The sequence below is a fragment of the Oryx dammah genome, unplaced genomic scaffold (assembly GCF_014754425.2).
Source record: "Oryx dammah isolate SB20612 unplaced genomic scaffold, SCBI_Odam_1.1 HiC_scaffold_29, whole genome shotgun sequence".
Taxonomy (NCBI): Eukaryota; Metazoa; Chordata; class Mammalia; order Artiodactyla; family Bovidae; genus Oryx; species Oryx dammah.
The window spans coordinates 114,979,558-114,997,795 of record NW_024070213.1 but is presented as its reverse complement, the minus strand read 5'-3'; the positions used below and the strand labels follow the sequence as shown (position 1 = coordinate 114,997,795).

At 42.3% G+C, this 18,238-nt stretch overlaps 1 protein-coding gene across 1 annotated transcript in view; it reads left to right on the top strand.

Annotated features, from left to right (window-relative positions):
• Positions 1-1,647: 1,647 nt before the first annotated feature.
• The window catches only part of TRHDE (thyrotropin releasing hormone degrading enzyme), a 456,456-nt gene continuing 439,865 nt past the window's right edge, over positions 1,648-18,238 (top strand). Inside the window, exons 1-2 of the mRNA XM_040233874.1 lie at positions 1,648-2,606; positions 15,116-15,389. Coding sequence (XP_040089808.1) covers positions 1,708-2,606; positions 15,116-15,389 — 1,173 coding nt within the window. The 5' untranslated portion in view covers positions 1,648-1,707. The remainder of the gene's footprint in view (positions 2,607-15,115; positions 15,390-18,238) is intronic.

Below are 18,238 nucleotides of genomic sequence, written 5' to 3'. Positions count from 1 at the left end.
ACTGAAAACAGCCAAAAAAAAAAAAAAAAAGTAATTGTGACCAGGTGAAGTGAAAAACTGTCCAGTCACAGAATATCCCTGTTCACTATTCTAAGTCTAAAGTAATGGAGCTCATGTCCTCAGCTTTTCTCAGTCTCAAGTTTCTGGTCCTGAATATTATACTTGAATATTTTAAGTACTTCCTCAATCCGAAAATATATTTGTTGGGAAAAAGCCATCCCTTTTCTGCAGCCTTTACTTCTGGAGGAGTCTAACGCTTTCTTGCTAACCCTTATTTTAATACCGCACGCCTGGACACATCACACAGTACAGTGTATGTTGTCAGGCTTTGGAGAATTTATTTCAATTTACATACAATCCTCCAAATCCTCTGGTGAGCTTGATGTGAAATCTGAGACCGCTCCTTCTCCCCAGCAGGCTCTTCCTTGGCCTCCAGGCATTCATAGCCAAAGGCTCTAAGGCTCCCTCCGGGAAGGCAGTGGGGCTGAAGGGTCGGGAAGAGGGTGACTGCGGGGCTCGCTGCGCTGAAGATTTACAGTACTTCTCGCAGGCGGCGCAGCAACCCCCTCTGTGGCTGTGGGTGTCTGGTGTGACGGAGCGGAGAAAAGCTCTCGAATCTCCCAGGGCCTGCCTCTGCCGCTCCCCTCCCTCGCGTTGTTCCGGCCTCCGCGCTCTCGTGCTCTCGCCGTGGCCTTTCTCGGGGAGTTTGGGTCCCTGAGCGCAGCCAGAGTAGCTTTGGCAATCTAGATCTGGAGCCTGTGTACACACGCTCACGCACACACGCGCGCACACACATGCACACTCACTCGCACACACGCACTCCGGCTCTCCCCACGGGCATATAGAGCAATCCCGGAGCTTCATCTACCTTAGGGGGATGGCCCGGACGGACACTTCTTGCTCAGTTGTCGTCTCCAGAGGTCAGCGCAACGTCGGGACCAGGGAGGCTCGCTGCCCGGTGTGCAGCCTTGCGCTGTTTGCCGCCACCGCTGCTTAAAGTGTCCAGGCTGGAGGAGAAGGCTTCTCCCGGACAGATTCCCGGCGCAGCTCTGCGGCCCTGGGACTTCACTGAGCTGCTTCATCCAGATCTCCTCCGCCCCGGCCATCCTCGCGTCCCCGGCTGCGGGGCTCCGGACTCGGGCGCCTCCGCCGCTGCCGCCGCCGCCGCTGCTGCGAGCACATCCCACCCAGAGGACTGAACGCCGGCGCTGGAGTGGGGGGAGAAAGCGGCAGCCCTAACTTCCCTCTCCATTGCTCCCTCCTTGGCAGCCGCGGACCAGCTAGAAGGCTCCCGCGGAAAGCCAGGCGAGAGCTCGGCGCTGGGGACCGCGAGCTGGGAGCCGCGAGCGCACAGGGGCGGGGGCAGCCTGCGCCCTGGAGCCGGGCGCCCGCCGAGGAAGTAGCGCGCGCTCTGGGGCGAGCAAGACGCTCTCCAAGTTGGGCGCGTCCTGGAGCCCGCTGGCCCGCGCCCCTGCAGCCGGTGTGGTGTCCGGAGAGAGGCGGGGCTGATGGGGGGCGTCGTGGGCGCTGTCGCCTACGGCCAGAACCCGTCTTAAAAGACGCCCGGCCGGTCTCCCCAGGGTCGCAGCTGGCGTCGCGCCCTCGGCCGGCGCGCGCTCTGATGCAGACGCTGCCGGTGGCCCGGGTGGCCCGCTCACGGGGGGCGCCCGAGGGGGCGGGGGAGGAGGAGGAGGAGGAGGCTGTGTGATGGCCCTAGACGGCGAGCGGGGGAAACAAGAGGAGGAGAAGAAAAAGAAGAAGAAGAAAAAGAAGAGGAAGAAGAAGGAGCAGGGGGCTCAGAAGAGCGGCTCCCTCTTCGCGGCCGCGATGGGCGAGGACGACGCCGCGCTCCGGGCAGGCGGCAGGGGGCTCTCGGACCCGTGGGCGGACTCCGCAGGGGTGCGGCCCCGCACCACCGAGCGCCACATCACGGCGCACAGGCGCCTAGTGCTGGCCTTCGCGGTGTCCGTCGTGGCGCTGCTCGCGGTCAGCGTGCTCGCCGCGCTCCTCAGCCTGCGCTTCGACGAGTGTGGGGCGAGCGTGCCGCCCGGCGCCGACGGCGGTCCGGCGGGCTTCCCGGCGCGCGGCGGCAACGAGAGCCTTCCGGGCCCGGCCCGACGGAACCACCGCGCCGGCGGGGACCCCTCGCAGCCCGGGGCAGGCGCGGAGGCCACCGCTGAGACCCCGTCCGCCCAGCCGCCGTCTGGGGAGGAGCGCGAGCAGTGGCAGCCGTGGACGCAGCTGCGCCTGTCCGGCCACCTCAAGCCGCTGCACTACAATCTGATGCTCACCGCCTTCATGGAGAACTTCACCTTCTCCGGCGAGGTCAACGTGGAAATCGCGTGCCGGAACGCCACTCGCTACGTCGTGCTGCACGCCTCCCGGGTGGCGGTCGAGAAGGTGCAGGTGGCCGAGGACCGGGTGGCCGGGGCGGTCCCGGTGGCCGGCTTTTTCCTCTACCCGCAAACCCAGGTCTTGGTGGTGGTGCTGAATAGGACTCTGGACGCGCAGAGGAATTACAATCTGAAGGTCATCTACAACGCCTTGATCGAGAACGAGCTCCTGGGCTTCTTCCGCAGCTCCTACGTGCTCCACGGGGAGAGAAGGTACGGAGGGAGGCGGTGCCCCGCGCCGCCCCACCCAGCCAGGCTGCTCTAAACCGCCGGCCAGCCGGCGACCAGGGGACCGGGCGAGCTTCGGATACACGGGGGGGCCAAGGATGGAGGGAAGGAAGTGAAGGTGGGATAGGGCCATCGCCCAGAACTCTCGGGGTCTTGCTGAGGCTTGGGTTCCTCCTGCAGCCAACTCCACAAACTCACTCATCGGTACCAAATGCCACTCTAGGCTGGGACCCCCTGCCTCGTTAAAGTTGCTTAGACAGGCAGAGCACACAGCTTTTTTTTTTTTTTTTAAGAATGATGTATAATCTGAGCGGCCCCAGGCCAAGGTGACATCAAAACCCTGCCAGCTTACCGTGGAGGGAAAATAGGTGAGCGCCAGAGGCCAGGATCGCAGCCGGGTGAGGAGTCAGGACGCGGGAGGCAGGGCCAGGTCCTCCCCGATCTCCAGCCCCCCGCCCCCGCCCCAACGTCCCACGCCCGCTTCTGGAAGGCATAGAGCTGTGGACAGGCATTGGCCTCACGAAGTTTTGCAAAACTGGAAGTTGAGATTCTGGACAGTAAGAGCCGGTCCCAGTGACAGAGTAAGGGAGGGCATGGGGTCGGGGTGGTGGCAGCTGCCTTGGCCAAAGCCATCCAGGAATGTTCTTGCTGGTGCTTCCCACTCTCCTAAGGCAGAGTGACTCCAGTTTGTTCCTGACTAACTGCCTCTGGAAATGACTCCCGTGGTGAAAAGGGAAAAGCTAAGTGTCAGTCTCAAATGCCTTATTAGTGAGTGCCTTTGATGATTCTCTTAGATTTGGACAGTATTCTGTTTCTTATTTTTTTTTGAGAAGCTGTGGGGTTTTCCATCACTTGTTTAGAGTACAGCAGAACTGGGTTCAGATCTCAGCTTCAACTCTACTGGTGGTGAAGGCTTGCGGAAGCTGATTAATCTGTCACCAGGTCCTGGCAATGACTACTTCTAGTGCTTAATGAGCGTCCTGTATCAACTCAATCCTACAGGAGCCCCACGAGCCGGGGTGCTGTTAACACTCCCTGTTTTACTGATGGGGAAGAGGAAGCACCAAGAAGTGGAGTAACTTGAAATACAGCGAAACGACAAAGCAGGTTTTAGGCTTAGGCACTTTGGCTCCAGAACCTCTACTTTTAGTCTTAGCTTGGTGAAAATAATAATAATATCCTCATGGAATTGTTGCAGATGTCCATGAATAAATGCATTGAAAAGCACTTAATCTTGTACTTGGCACATAGAGTGCCCACTCATGTTATGAGTGTCCCATGGTAGCAAGCCCTCAAGAATGTTGTTGAATGCATAAACAAGTGATTTCTGTTTTTTCCCTGACCCCTTGCATTTAAAATAACTGAATAGTTAAATGGCTGTGGGGCCAGGGAATAACCCAAATGAACTTAAAAAATGAAATCAACAACCTTTGAAGTGGAGGCAGGTTGGAGGTTAGTAGTGGTGCCATTGGCAGAGACTCTCTTGTTCTCTAGAGATTCTAATGACAACAGAAAACTTGGGATCAGAGCAGTCCAGGGCTCCTGGGGTCAGCAGACTGGGCAGCAGAGAGCTGGGACTCAAACTTAGGTTTTCTGAACCCTGGACAGCTCATGCTGTCTGGAAACTCCCAGGAGAAGTTGCTATAGTCTAAGAGGCTGGGAAAATTTCAGTGTGTTATGAGAGAACACAAAAGTTTTAATATTTATAGAGTGCTGTGGTATAACCTCATCTAAATAAATTGCCCAGTGCTTTAGTGGTTAGGGACCCTGGTGACTCAGAAGGTAAAGAATCTGCCTACAATGCAGGAGACCCAGGTTCAGTTCCTAGTTTGGGAACATTCCCTGGAGAAGGGAATAGCAATCCAGTCCAGTATTCTTGCTGGAGAATTCCATGGAGAGGAGCCACGGGGTCGCAGAGTCCAGCACGACTGAGTAACTAACACACTTAGTGGTTGTGTGCTAATTAAAACCTCCTATAAGTGAACGTATAAATTATTCACAAACTCCTAAGACCAGATGTAGATAATTTAAAACCCCTTCCACCACGTTCTCTGACATAGTCTCCAGAATATAGAGGAAAAGGGTTTTTTAAAAGATCCATGAGCATGTCAAATTTAGGGGAAAAGCATAGAAGGAAAGTTTGCATGTTATGTCAAAATGCTAATAGTGGGAACTGCATATCATTACTGATAATCTTGCTGTGGTGAAATAAGTATTTCTAGCAAATCCTGTTTTTTCTGAGCTGTGCCAAAATATATTTGGTGCAACTGAGCTTGTTGTGGTCAGTGCTTTCAAATTAACAGGACTCTTAAAAGGACCAGATGTTCCTGCTTGACCTATAACTGATTTCTTGTACCCTAGTACATATTTATATTCCAAGTCTGCTTCATTTTCCCCAAAGATGTAAATAAGATGGTTGGGAGTTTAGCCTAGTGCCTATGTAGCTAAACACTGCATCCCATTAACACTCCAGGATTTGGCATTTTTGGAGATCTTAGGATGGTTTTATACTAAGCAGCCTCTTAGAGAAAGTACTTTTTTTTTTTTTTTAACCCCTTCAACATCAGAATGAATATGATAATTTCTTATATGTTTCTACTAGAGTTGATAAGGCAAAAGAAATCGAATCATACATGTCACAGTTATGTCAAAATAAGATATATTAAGCTTCTTTTGTTTGTTTGTTTGTTGTTACTATGGATACTTGGAGAATTTTTAAGCACACCAATATCAGGAACTCAGGTAGAGTTAGACTTTTAGTGGTGATGATTCTGTCCCCCAAATGTAAATCAACATTTTAAAACATACTTTTCAAAAGGACTTAAATGCAAACTCTAAATTTTCATTTGTTTAGTGATTGAATGTCTTGGTCTTTTAGTTAGTCAGAATTTTTTCCAATTTAATTATCAGACAATTTCTGTAATGAAAGTATTTAATCTGGCAATAGAGAGTCACATTGAGTAATTTGAAAGATTTAAAAAGAGCAATACTACCATTCTGTCCACCTGACTTAGTCTATGTGGAAACAACTGGTTAATAATCAGTCTGATTTTCTTGTTCACTCCTTAGAGGCCTGAGAGGTATAATTTGGGCAGAACAGGGAAACAAGATTTCATTATGTGCTGTATGCCTTTGACCCTGAAAAGTTTCATCCCCCAGGGGGTTTTGGAGGGGGCCTGGTTTTTGCTCTATAGAGAAGATTTACCTCCCTTGGTTCCCATATTACAGTAGAGAAAGTTTAGAAGACAAGCTCTTTACTTGAGACAAATCTTTTACTCTCGGTTCAACATTTGGAAATTTACCACTTGTTGAATATTGCAGATAAATTCTCTTAAATTTGAAATGTTTACACATATCAGTAAATGATCTCTGTTAGGCAGAATACCCACTCACTTTTCCCTCAAGTAGGTGGGCAGCAGGCAGATACATGCCATAATATCTTGTAATAGAATACACTTGCTTAGAATTAGGCAGAATCTTCATTTACCTGAAGTAATTGATGCTTTGGGGTAGCCAGATGGTGAGCATACCCGTGTTTAAGGTAAGATACCTTAATTTAGATCCAGATGGTCGGATTGAAAGAGGAAGCTTACCCAAAGTAAATGACCGTCTTATTCACTTTCAAAAGGGACATCCTTTTTCTTTGACAAACTTTGAGTCTGTGACATGCCACAGTGACAGAAGACAGAATGAAAAGAGGTCTTTTTCTTTCAAGGGTTATTCAGAGAGAAACCATGATCTCCAAGTAAAATGGAAGGATAAAATTATGGTTCTCACAGAAAATTGCAAAAAGCTCCTTTGCAAAAATGTTGTGGAGAGCATAGAGCATTCTATGGGTAGGCATTTGATCATTTGTGATATTAGTGTGGATGGTTTGATGCTTTGTACTTTTCCTGAAATGAATTAATTTCATTCAGAAAACCATGGCATTTAATAAAAATAAGAAAAATATGTTGAGAGCAGTCTTCCTTCTCCCATTCACTCTGCACAGGAGATATCTTTACATGAACAAATCAGAATATATGGCTTTTTCCCCCTCTATAGAGGGTCCTGCACTGAGAGATCTAGGAGAATCATTTGTTTCTGTGAAAACTTTTTGTATGATTCCTTAATGGACTTGTTTAACTCATTGTTTTCCTGTCAAGGCACACACAGCCGTGTGGCCAATCTGAGTTCAGTGTTGGATTTTGGTTACAGTTCAAAATGCTATCAGTAAACTAAATTAGAAAATATTGGGAAAAAAGTTTTGACCATTTAATAGTCACTTATTCAGGGAGGAAAATTCATGTAATTGGTGTTTGTCTTGCTATGTTTTTTGGTCACCCTGGATAGTCATAAAGTATACCTTATTTATGAAAGAGTTAAGTTAATTTGTTTTGTATTTTTTCTTCAAAATAACTCTAAACAGGGCCTGTCTGCTCTGGATCTCTTTCAAGCAAAGATAGACTTGTGACTGATTTCCCTATGTTGGGTTTGCGTAGCATGTTTATTTTCTCAAACCAATTTTTGCCACCATGTATGCATATGGGCTTCAGACAACAGTATAGGGCAGTAATTTAGGTTTGCTTGAGGATGATGATGGCATTTGAATGATATAAGAATGGGACGTGCTTCTTTAAGCATGACTTTTAAGAGTGATATAAAAAGAGTGAAGAAGAAATAGTCTACCTTTAATATGTGTTTGACCGTCTGTAAGGAAGAGTGTCCACCATAACCCCAGGCTCATTCATCCTCCTGTCCCACCAGCAATGATCATCACCTCGTTGTCCTTTTAATTCAAAATTATACCAGTGGCTGGATTCCTCCAGATTTTCTCAAAGATCCATGCAATCCTGCTTTTTGCCACTAGAGAGTAGCTGCTCTCTCCAACAGAATTTTGCTACAGAGGATCTGAGAGGATCTAAAGATGCAAAACACTTCTTGCCCCTCCCAGTTCTTTGGATAGTCTGAAATAATTCACAAACAGGCACAGCTGGATGGTGGTCCTGATGGGGCTGTAAGGGTGAAGTAAGATTGGCAAGACCTTACTGAATGGGGCTGAGCTGGGGTGAAGAGTCCCTGGCTCCCCACTCCCCCCTCCCTGTCCCCAGGTGTGCCTTCTTGGTCTCTGAATAAACCGCTCGCTTATTAAGGCGCTCTGGGAGTGGTTGCACAGGGACAGGGGTGGTGAAGTCAGTTTAATTATTTGGATATTTTCTCATGACTACACAACTCAAAAAACAAACAAACAAAAAAACCCCCCAAACCAAAGGATGTAAAAAGAATGAAGTTTTAAAATTACCCTTGTTGGTTACTTTTTACCCCTTTTAAGAAGAGGTTCGAACACTACTAATTGTGTTCCTGGATGGAAAAGTGTGTGTGTGTTCAGGGACTCTGGAACCAGACTGCCTTGGTTTATGTCTTGACTCTTCCACTTAATTAGCTTTATGACCTTGGCCAGGTTTCTTATTGTTCTGTGTCTGGTATCCTTATCTGCAAAACAGGGATAATGATATCCTCTTTCGTGGGGTTATTGGGGAGGATATTAAATGAGTTAAGTAATAAAGCGCTTAGAACAGTGTCTGACAGTTGGTAAGTATTTGTGGGTATGAAATACAATTACATTATTACATTGCTGGATAGCTATTCTTCGAGCTGGTACAGGGTCATTTAGGCTCAATGTTGTTGCCTTAGGCTTCCCCTTATTCTTAAGGCAGTGTGTAAACGGTCACTTTGGACATTCCTTCCACTGCTGTTGTTTTGCCCCCTAAGCAGAGTTCAAAAGACAGGGAGAGAAAGAAACAGAGCCCTTCCACAATGAAGAAGAGAGAGAAGAAAAAGGCTGTGGTATTTCATAGCTAGAGAAACCCCATGCTTAGTCCAGACGCTGCGATAGAGAGGGTCGAGGGAGCAGGAAGAGGGTGTGAAGCAGAAGGAACTCGTAACTCTGATTATTGCCCTGCTATCTCAGCAGTGAGAAAAGTAGAAAACAGTGACTGAAGGGTCAGGAGGGTGCCTGCCTTGTTGCTGGAAGCCAGTACAGGAAATAGAAAAACCTCCAGTGCCAGGGGAAAGGCACATCGGTCATTAGCTACTGCTCCGCAGACTGTATTTGGGTGCCACCAGTAGCACTAATTTATGATACGTACATAATACTTTTTCTCTTTTCAATATTAAACAAATGAATCTCAGACACTAGTTTATTTATCCTTATGAGAAAGAACCTAATATTATGACTCAGGAAAGTAATTCTAGTGAGTCCATAATACTCTTCAACAATGGTGATCAAGTACTTAGCACTCATTTTTGAGAAGAGTATTTAGTGCACAAAAATGAAAACAATTATGAATATTATGCTCTGTTTTTATAACACGATTGTTCACATACGCACCACTTCCTACATACATATTGCTTGTATTATTGCATTTTGTTTTTAGTTTACTAGAATGGTTATTTAAAAAAATGTACTACACACTTGCTTATAGCACTGAATATTCAACAGGAGCACTTCTCTTCTGAAATGGCAGAGTTTTAATGACTCATTGCAGTGCATAAAAACACAGTCTAAACAATGACCTGTTTTGCCTTAAAATGTTTTGTCATCGGGTAATAACTTGCACTTTGATCAACAGCCCTCACTTGAAATGGGACCTGGGTCACTTCCATGACCTCGTCGCTGTCCAGTTACCAAAAGCCGTTGAAGAGTAACTGGATGATCCACTGGATCACTTGTTTCAACCTTGGGAGTTTTTATTACTAATCTTAAACTTTTGCAACAGTAGGCAAATTGCCGTTGTGACAGAAGCAGCTTCAAAGATTATCATCCATTGTGCGGTCTGTGTGGTCTATATAGGTGTGGCCGAAACAGAAGCCTTCCAGAAACGCCCTGCCATCGTGAGGTTCTCTTGGTTTTTGGTGGGTTCCACAATGAAACATGAATCAATATGAATACGAGCAGTGTTATGCAAATATTTGTTTCCTTTGCATATATTAACTTGATGAAAAGGCAAACTGAAAATAATGGGACAGAAATTGTTTGTATCACCTACTGTAATTTGTTGGCAATATCAGCCAATGTTAATGCATTATTTCAGCTGAATCTTATCATAATGATTCGACACAAGTAGCTTGCCTAGTGAACTTCCGTAGAAATAAGAAGAAATCAATGCTCTGTATCCTTCAGAGGCAACGTAGAGCTTTAAGCTTTACTGCTTAGCATAAACAAAATGTCAAATAGATAAGTTGTTAAGAAATCAAATAATTTATTTTAGGTACAAGAGAATTAAAATACATGAATATTATTCATTTTTCTAGTTATGCTAAAGTGATATTCTTGGAATAACACTTCCAGGATGTTACTTTTGGTAGTGAAATTCCTTTATGATAATAGGATGATTCTATAAAAGATGAAAATGTTTTTGTTTGAGAAAGCAGGAGAAAAACAGACAACAAGATACTTTTCCCCATTACCTTCTGCCTCCTGCTGTTTTATTTTTACTTCTTGCTGTATTTACATATGTATTTCATATCCTTACTGTATATTAAAGTGTTCTCTATTTTAAATTAATTTTTTGTATTTTTTTTCTACCTGGTGTATTGCTACTACCTCACACCCTGCCTCAAATTTGCTTAAAAACCAAACTCATTATTTTCTATTCCCAGTCTCTTTCTCTAGAGGTCTTTGATGTTTTTAGTGACAGTAAGCAGGAAAGAGGTCTCAATTCCACTATTTGAAAGCAGTCATCAAATACATGCAGTGAAGATTATGTTTTTGAAACCCATAGACACTATTGCCCATTGAGGGCCATGAGCCTGAAACTGGCTCTCTTTGTTAGAAAGGAGACGATCCAGGGAAAGAGAGGTATTAAAGATAGATGGGCAATACTGAGATCTGAGAAAACCGGAACCTCTAAGAGAGCAAATAGGACGTCAATATGTGAGTCAATGCCTTTTTAAAAGCTTCTTTCTGTGCCACCTGTAGTCCACTTGCTCACTTCTCCATCAGTCTCTGACCCTTAAAGTAGTGCCCAGGCTTCAAGACCAGTGCTTAAGTTCCTCCTCCATAAAGCCTTCTTTCAGTTCTTAAGACAGGTGGTTCTCAGCGAGGTCGGTGCTGCCTCCCAGGGCACATTTGCAGTGTCCGGGGACTTTGGGGTTGTCACAGCTGGGGAGAGGCGTTGCTACTGGCCTCTAGCAATAGACGTCTAGGATGCTGCTAAGCCCAAGATGGCTCTAAAAAGAGAATTGTCCATCCTAAAATGTCACTAGTGTCAAGAGTTCTAGCACTGAATCACCCATATTTACATTAAAAAAAGAAAAGTCAGTAGTGCCAAGGCTGAGAAACCTTGCATTAGAAGATGTAATTTCTTCATGCATTTGTCATGGCTTTTTGTGCAAAACCTGTCTAGGCTTATGTTTTATTTATTTTATCAGAGTATAAACTCCTTGAGGGAAGGAACATATATGTTTATCTTTATCTCCACAGCATTAAACACTCAAGAATGATGATCAAGAGAAGCAAATGTATATAGGTCTTGTAGCAAAAAGCTATCTAGCAATAATGTAATTTAGTATTTTAAAATCATCTCATCAAATTCAAGGACTATTTTATTTCTAATTTTTATTCAGTTACAGGTTCTCAACTTGAAAAAGACCCTAAGCGTAGTCTAGCTCAATTGCTCTTCTTTTCCAAGGGGCTTGTTTTGATTTGCTAAAAACTGAATTGAAATTCAATTGCAATCGTCCTCAGGTGCCAGACTGTGAAATTGGTATTTCCTCATTTAGACATTATCAAATATATGCTAGCCCTCAGTGCATGGCTATAAATATACTGTGTGTAGGAATTCATTAAGAATATTAATTGCAGAAAAGTCACTAGTTGATCTTTATAGTTCCTTTCAACCCTGAGAATCAGCAATTTAATTGCTGGCCCTTACTAACATATTTACTTACTATGTGAGGCAAAAAGAGACTTGAACATGACATGATTCCTCTGCATAAATATTTGGTTTATTAATTTCTCATTAGCCCAGAGGTATTTAGATATTCTACATATAATAAATTCCTACCCTTTAATTACTCAATACCAAAGACACCTTTGATTTTTTACCTAATGACCAGTACATTCTAAATGCAATCTCTCTGTTGAACTCTTTTGGAAATTTCCCCTAGTATTATTAGTAGTTTTAATGTATTGTATATATTTTTCTTTTCAGGTAGATTGCAAAAGCCTTAAGGACAAAAATGATTCTATCTTGAAAAAAAATCCTGCCACATGGAGTGAAAATTTCACACATGGCAGACAGTGTCTAATTGCTCAATGACAAGACTTGGATTTCTCAGTACTTGGAAGTGAACATAGTTCCTTGTATATTAAATTTCATAAGTATCTTTTAAATGGCCTCAGTAAAGAAATAAGAAGCCTCAGTGACCGTTTTAATTAATAGAAGAGTTAAGATTCAAGAACATTTTTTAAGGCAAAAAAGCATGTGAAGAGAAAATTGTAAATGAGTGCATCTTAACAAAAAGTTACTGATATTTCATTAAGCAAAAACTATACTGCTATTGTTGTAGCCACGTGTTCTGGAAACAAACTCACTCAGAAGGACAATGCAGATAGTGGAGTGCAGTTTATTACACCGGCGGGCCCAAGGCAGTCTCCTCTTGGCCAAGGACCCCAACCAGCATTTGTGCAAATCTTTTATACCCCATGTGTATGGGTCTGAACCCACCACTCCAAATTCCTTGAGACTTACATAAACCAAAGAAAATACAATCCCAATAACCCCATCATTCACGTGCTATGTGCTCATGTGCTCAAACAGTTAAACAATTAGCCAATAATCAATAAACCCGAGGTTACACTCCGATTGATACAGAAAAATTTATGGCCTGTCTGGAGGAAGGGGTGATTAGTGTATGTTTTCTCCTAGGCGATGAGTAACCTAGATACGATCTTCAAGGTTCCCCTGTCTGGAGGGGGTCTTATCCTTCTGTTGTTTTCATAGGCACTAAACACAGAGTTCAGAGTCCATTGGAAAGGTGGCTGAGCATGATTAGCAAGAACAGGCCTAAGATGGAATCCAGGCCCTATGAATTCCTTCTTCACTATCAGTAGAAAATAGGGAAAATATTGCCAAGATGCTAGCAGATCTGGAAAGAAGAACTTTTAGGACCAATAGTCAAAACCTTGCTTATAAATTGTGGGTGAACATTCATTTTGCTGTTTTTGAAATAGAATTACCTTTTTCTCAGACACAGAAAATGTGGATTCCGGACCCAGCTTTGCACTAATTGCCTGTGTAACTTTAGATAAATCACTTAACCCTACTGGAACTACTTTTTCATTTTAGGAATTTATGAAAGCTGGACAATTTGTTTCTAAGATTGCTTCAACTTTAACTTTATATTTTTTCTAAAGATTTATAGTTAAAACTTCTTTCCTAAATATTATCTCATTTTATCATCTCAACAGTTTCATAAGGGAGGCCTAGAAACATTTTCCTTCTACTAATGAAAAAATAAACTCAGGCAGTAAAGTGATTTACCCAAGCCTGGTATGTAGCGGCTCAGTAATGCTTCAAGATAATTCTTGAAACCCTTCTCTCAGAGGAAATATACAATTAATCTTTAAAATGTCTTATTTTCTCTGTTTGAAAACTAAGCTTTTAAGAAGTAGTCTCTCAATAATACATGTGTCGTAATTTTTAAAAGTATAAGCATTTACACTTTATGGTTTGATCCAGGGATAGCCAATAAGATTCAATACACATGTCAGCCTCTATTGATTGGTATAGCTCCCTGAAGTGCTGTGTTGAGAATAATTTTGAAGCCAAGTTTGGGCTCAGCGGGAAAGTGTGCCATGTGAGATTAAGCAAGAACTCTGTGGATGATGGGGAAGGCAGGGTGGGTGGAGGAACGACTGTGGGGATAAGAGCCTTCTAAAGAGATGGCTGTAGCACTCAGTAATGTTTTACCAAGGGTTTGATATTGATTTGCCTTAGCTACAGTTTTAACTAGTATTATTTAAAAAGTTTGGGGCTTCTCCAGTGGCTCAGTGGTAAAGAATCAGCCTTCAATGCAGGAGACCCAGATTTAATCTTGTCAGAAAGATCCCCTGGAGAAGGAAATGGGAATTCGCTCCAGAACTCCCCCCTGGGACATTCTGTGGACAGAGGAGCTTGGAGGGCTACAGCCCATGGGTGGCAAAGAGTAGGACACAGCTGAGGGACTAAGCGTGCACATGCGCATATTAAAAAGTACAATTAACTGAGAATCTTTTCACAAATAATGGCCCTCTTTTTAAGTTAAAGGAGTGTCTGTCTTCAAGTATGTAGTTTGGGTGTTTTGATTTGAAAGAATGCAGAGGGTGTTTCTAGAGTTTAAATGAGATGCAACTTTGCAGCTTGATCTGAAAACCAGAGTGGATTCAATATAATATATATATGCACATATTGACACGCATATTTACTATACAGATATTTATTATATTAACATATAATAACATATACTGTATATAGCAAATATATACTGTGAGTGGTAGAAACCAATGGTCTCTGGATCATTCTGTGTAAATGCCTGTTCTATCATTCTAAGAAAGGTCGGAGGCTGCCATTTATTACCTCCTGCTGGGTGCTGTTCATCTGGTCACATCTTTATATCCTCCTTTTCCATTCTACTAAGCTTTACAATGCTTTTTAAGTTGGGCATGGTTATTTCTTTTTAAGCAATGAATAGCTGCACCTTGTGGAAATTTGGTAATCATCCAGGATGATATGGTTAAGAAATGTTGTGGAGTCAGAATGCAGACCAAGTTTTGTCAGGTTTCAGAGTCCATTTCCTTAACAAAACCAGGGCACGTCTTGCTGAAATTTGAGGACGTAGATGTTTCTTAGTGATCATCTGTGTCTTACTTGTATCTAATGACAACTTTTGGATTTGATTTCATGCTCTTTACTGGTTGAACAGTTTCAACAAGTTTCAGAGAGGAGAGAGAGGCGTACCACAAAGGAGAACCATTATTTTCTAATACTTTCCAATATGATGACCAGTTGTTTTTCTGTAAAGTGTCAGTTTTGCCTAATAAGCACAACTCTGGGCTTCCCTTGTGGCTCAGCTGGTAAAGAACCCACCTGCAATGTGGGAGACCTGGGTTCAATCCCTGTGTTGGGAAGATCCCCTGGAGAGGGGAAAGGCTACCCACTGCAGTATTTTGACCTGGAGAATCCCATGGACTGTAGAGTCCATGGGATCGCAAAGAGTCAGACACCACTGAGCGACTTTCACTTTCACTGGGTTTAGAGGATTTACTTTAGTTGAGACAAAAAGTTTTCTGGAAATTTTTTGTTGTTGGCGAAATATGCATGAAGGATGCTTTTGTACCATTCATGTACTTAAGTTTGGTTCATGAAAAAAGTGTCTTGTAATTTGCAAAAGGATTTTATTAACAGAAGTATATAAAGTGATCATAACTTAAGTCATAAATGTAATTGAAAATGTCATTTTCTTTTTTCCAGATTCCTTGGTATTACTCAGTTTTCGCCTACACATGCCAGAAAGGCATTTCCTTGTTTTGACGAGCCAATCTACAAGGCTACTTTCAAAATCAGCATCAAGCATCAAGCAAGCTATTTATCTTTATCCAATATGCCAGTGGAAACTTCTGTATTTGAGGAAGACGGATGGGTTACGGATCACTTTTCACAAACCCCTCTCATGTCCACGTACTATTTAGCCTGGGCAATTTGCAACTTCACATACAGAGAAACTACCACCAAGAGTGGGGTTGTGGTAAGTATTTTAAGCTTAATGTTGTTTTTGGGTAATATATGCTGATATCTGGATTAACAATGACTCATTTCTCTCCTCTTCCCATTTTATATAGCTGAATTCTTTTCTTAATCCTTGGAAGGAAAATTATCTTCTTGGTTTCAGAGTCGGAGAGGAACTTCTCTTCCTTACCCAGCCTTCTTATTAATTAATCACTTTCCCCCTCCTGCCATTCCTCTTCCTTTTGATCGCCTGATTATCTCTGCAACAGCTGTTGTCTGTTATGGGAAATCACCTGTTTTTATTTATATGATGATAAAGCTTCTTTTTATTATAAAATATTTTGCACATAAAGAAAATGTGGAGAATAATATTACAAGCTCCATATACCTACTAGCCAGCTCTATAGAATCTAAACATTTTACCATCTTTGTTCCAGTCTCATTTAATTTTTGAGAAAGTAAAACATGTTGGATAGAGTTGAAGCCCCCTGTGGACCCCTGGCTGATATTGTTGCCTTGCCTCCTACCTCCTACCTGGCCCTGAATTTGAATTTTGTCATTTCTATGCATATTATCACACAATTATTAAGTATATTATTCACTATTAAGTATAAGTGACGTCGTTCAGTGGTGTCTGACTCTTTGCGACCCCATGGACTGTAGCCCACCAGGCTCCTCCATCCATGGAATTTTCTAGGCAAGAGTACTGGAGTGGGTTGCCATTTTCTTCCCCAGGGGATCTCCGCTACCCAAGGATTGAACAAGGGTCTCCCGCATTGCAAGCAGATGCTTTACTGTCTGAACCACCAGGGAATCAATCAATCATTATTAAGTATAAATCTGTTTAGATAATTCCATGCTTTAAAATTTCATATAAGTGGTTTTATATTACAGATAATTATTTCTTCAACTTATTTTTATTTGATTTCATTTTTGCTTAAAATTATGTTTTTGTGGCTTTTCTGAATAGAGTGGTTGAATGAATATATTAAAATTTTCCTTCCTCCTATAGATGAACAATTTAGTGTTTCCTGATTTTTCAGATTAACAACAATGCTCAGTGAACATTTCTGCACCTAAATTCTTCTGCTGATGTGCTAGAATTTCAGTAATGTACGAAGCTTCTTTAAACCCATAGCACCCATATGTATAGAAATATGTACTTAGACAAGCCTCGAGAATTCACTCTCTGTATTAAATTTATAACAAAAGTCAATTGGATTCTTTATGATCATTACCATTTGTGACACCATTCGTTATTCCAGGTACTTTTGACATGCTATTGTCTTGCATTAATCAGACTAAAGCAGGCCATGCTCACTTAACAACTTCATCTTCATTTTCATGGCTTCTGCAATAAATATGCATTTATTTTAAGTTTCATGTCAACCTTAAAGCAAGGTATTATAATTCCATTTTTCCAAGCGAATAAATTTAGGTGGCGCCAGTGGTAAAGATCCTGCCTGCCAGTACAGGAGACATTAGAGATGTGGGTTTTATCCCTGGGTCAAGAAGATCCCTTGGAGGAGGAAATGGCAACCCATTCCAGTATTCTTGCATGGTGAATCCCACAGACAGAGTAGCCTGGTGGTGTATGGTCCATGGGGTCGCAAAGGGTAGGACAGGATTGAAGAGACTTAGCATGCATAAATTTAGGTTTAAAGAGGTGAAATAACTTTATCAGAGTAAAAGGTGAGTAGTAGGGCTGCAAGACTAACTTCTTATGGTATGACCCTACATTTTGGGCTCTCAGCCCGCATGCCCCTCCTCATGCTGTATTTACCATTTCATCTGTGTTTCTATATGAGAGTTCAGGTAATGATTCTTTCCATCCAATGCCCATTGTATCTGGTGTTACTCAAACATAACAGAAAAAGTGAATAGAAATCTATATTCTTATTCTGTAGGAAGTCCATAGCTCTATAACCACTTAAATTTTGAATAATAAGTTTAGATAAATGAATTTTTCTTGCTGTTAACTTTCAGTTTAAATCACCACAGAACCTATTTAAAAAATAAAATTTGCTTGCATACAATTTTAGTGCCATTACTAAAGAACTGTATATGGTGAGTTAATCTACATAGTCATTAAAAATAATACCCCCAAGTACTGACTGTAGAAGGCTAGAAAAAAGACATTTTGCTCTTTTGGACTTATACTTATTTAATATATTTAATTCCTCTGGTATTTCTTGATATCTCCTATGGATATATACTTCAAGGCAATTCATGTTGGACTGTACAAAGAAAAGGAATACTAATATATATCATTTCCTTTTACTTCTTCAAAAGTTGATGAAAGTTGCTGTGGGTCTCTTAGGAGCATAGGGTACATTGGAAGTGTTTTTTTCTTAGTATGATTTCTTTATCCTAAAAGTACTTTCAGCTCTACACCATTATGCTTGTTGCTAAGTGATTCATGCTTTAGAACCAGATACACCCCAGTTATTTAGATGTGACTTTTATTAGAGTTAAGAATTCAAGTGATTGGTAAACATTAAAAAATGCCTATTTAATTATTTTTATGGAGAAAAGAGAAAGCATGCTACTAGAGAACACTGGAAGGCCAACTGAAATAAATTTTTTGTTGTATAATTTAAAAATACTAAGAGTAGTAAAATTGCTGTTGGGAACCCTTATTTATCAACTGTGGAACTAAAATGTAAAACCTGGTTCTCTTTTTTTGTCACCTCTTCTAAATCCAGCCTATTTTCTTTTTATTGCCATTCCTCTTTATTACTGAGAACATGGAATGACATTTCTGAACTCTTGAATAGCTAGGAGTGGAAGTTTAGCTTTAGACTCTTGGGTGTAGGATGGTCATATGAAATCCAAGTGATCGTTTTGAATCAGAAACTGAAGGAGTTT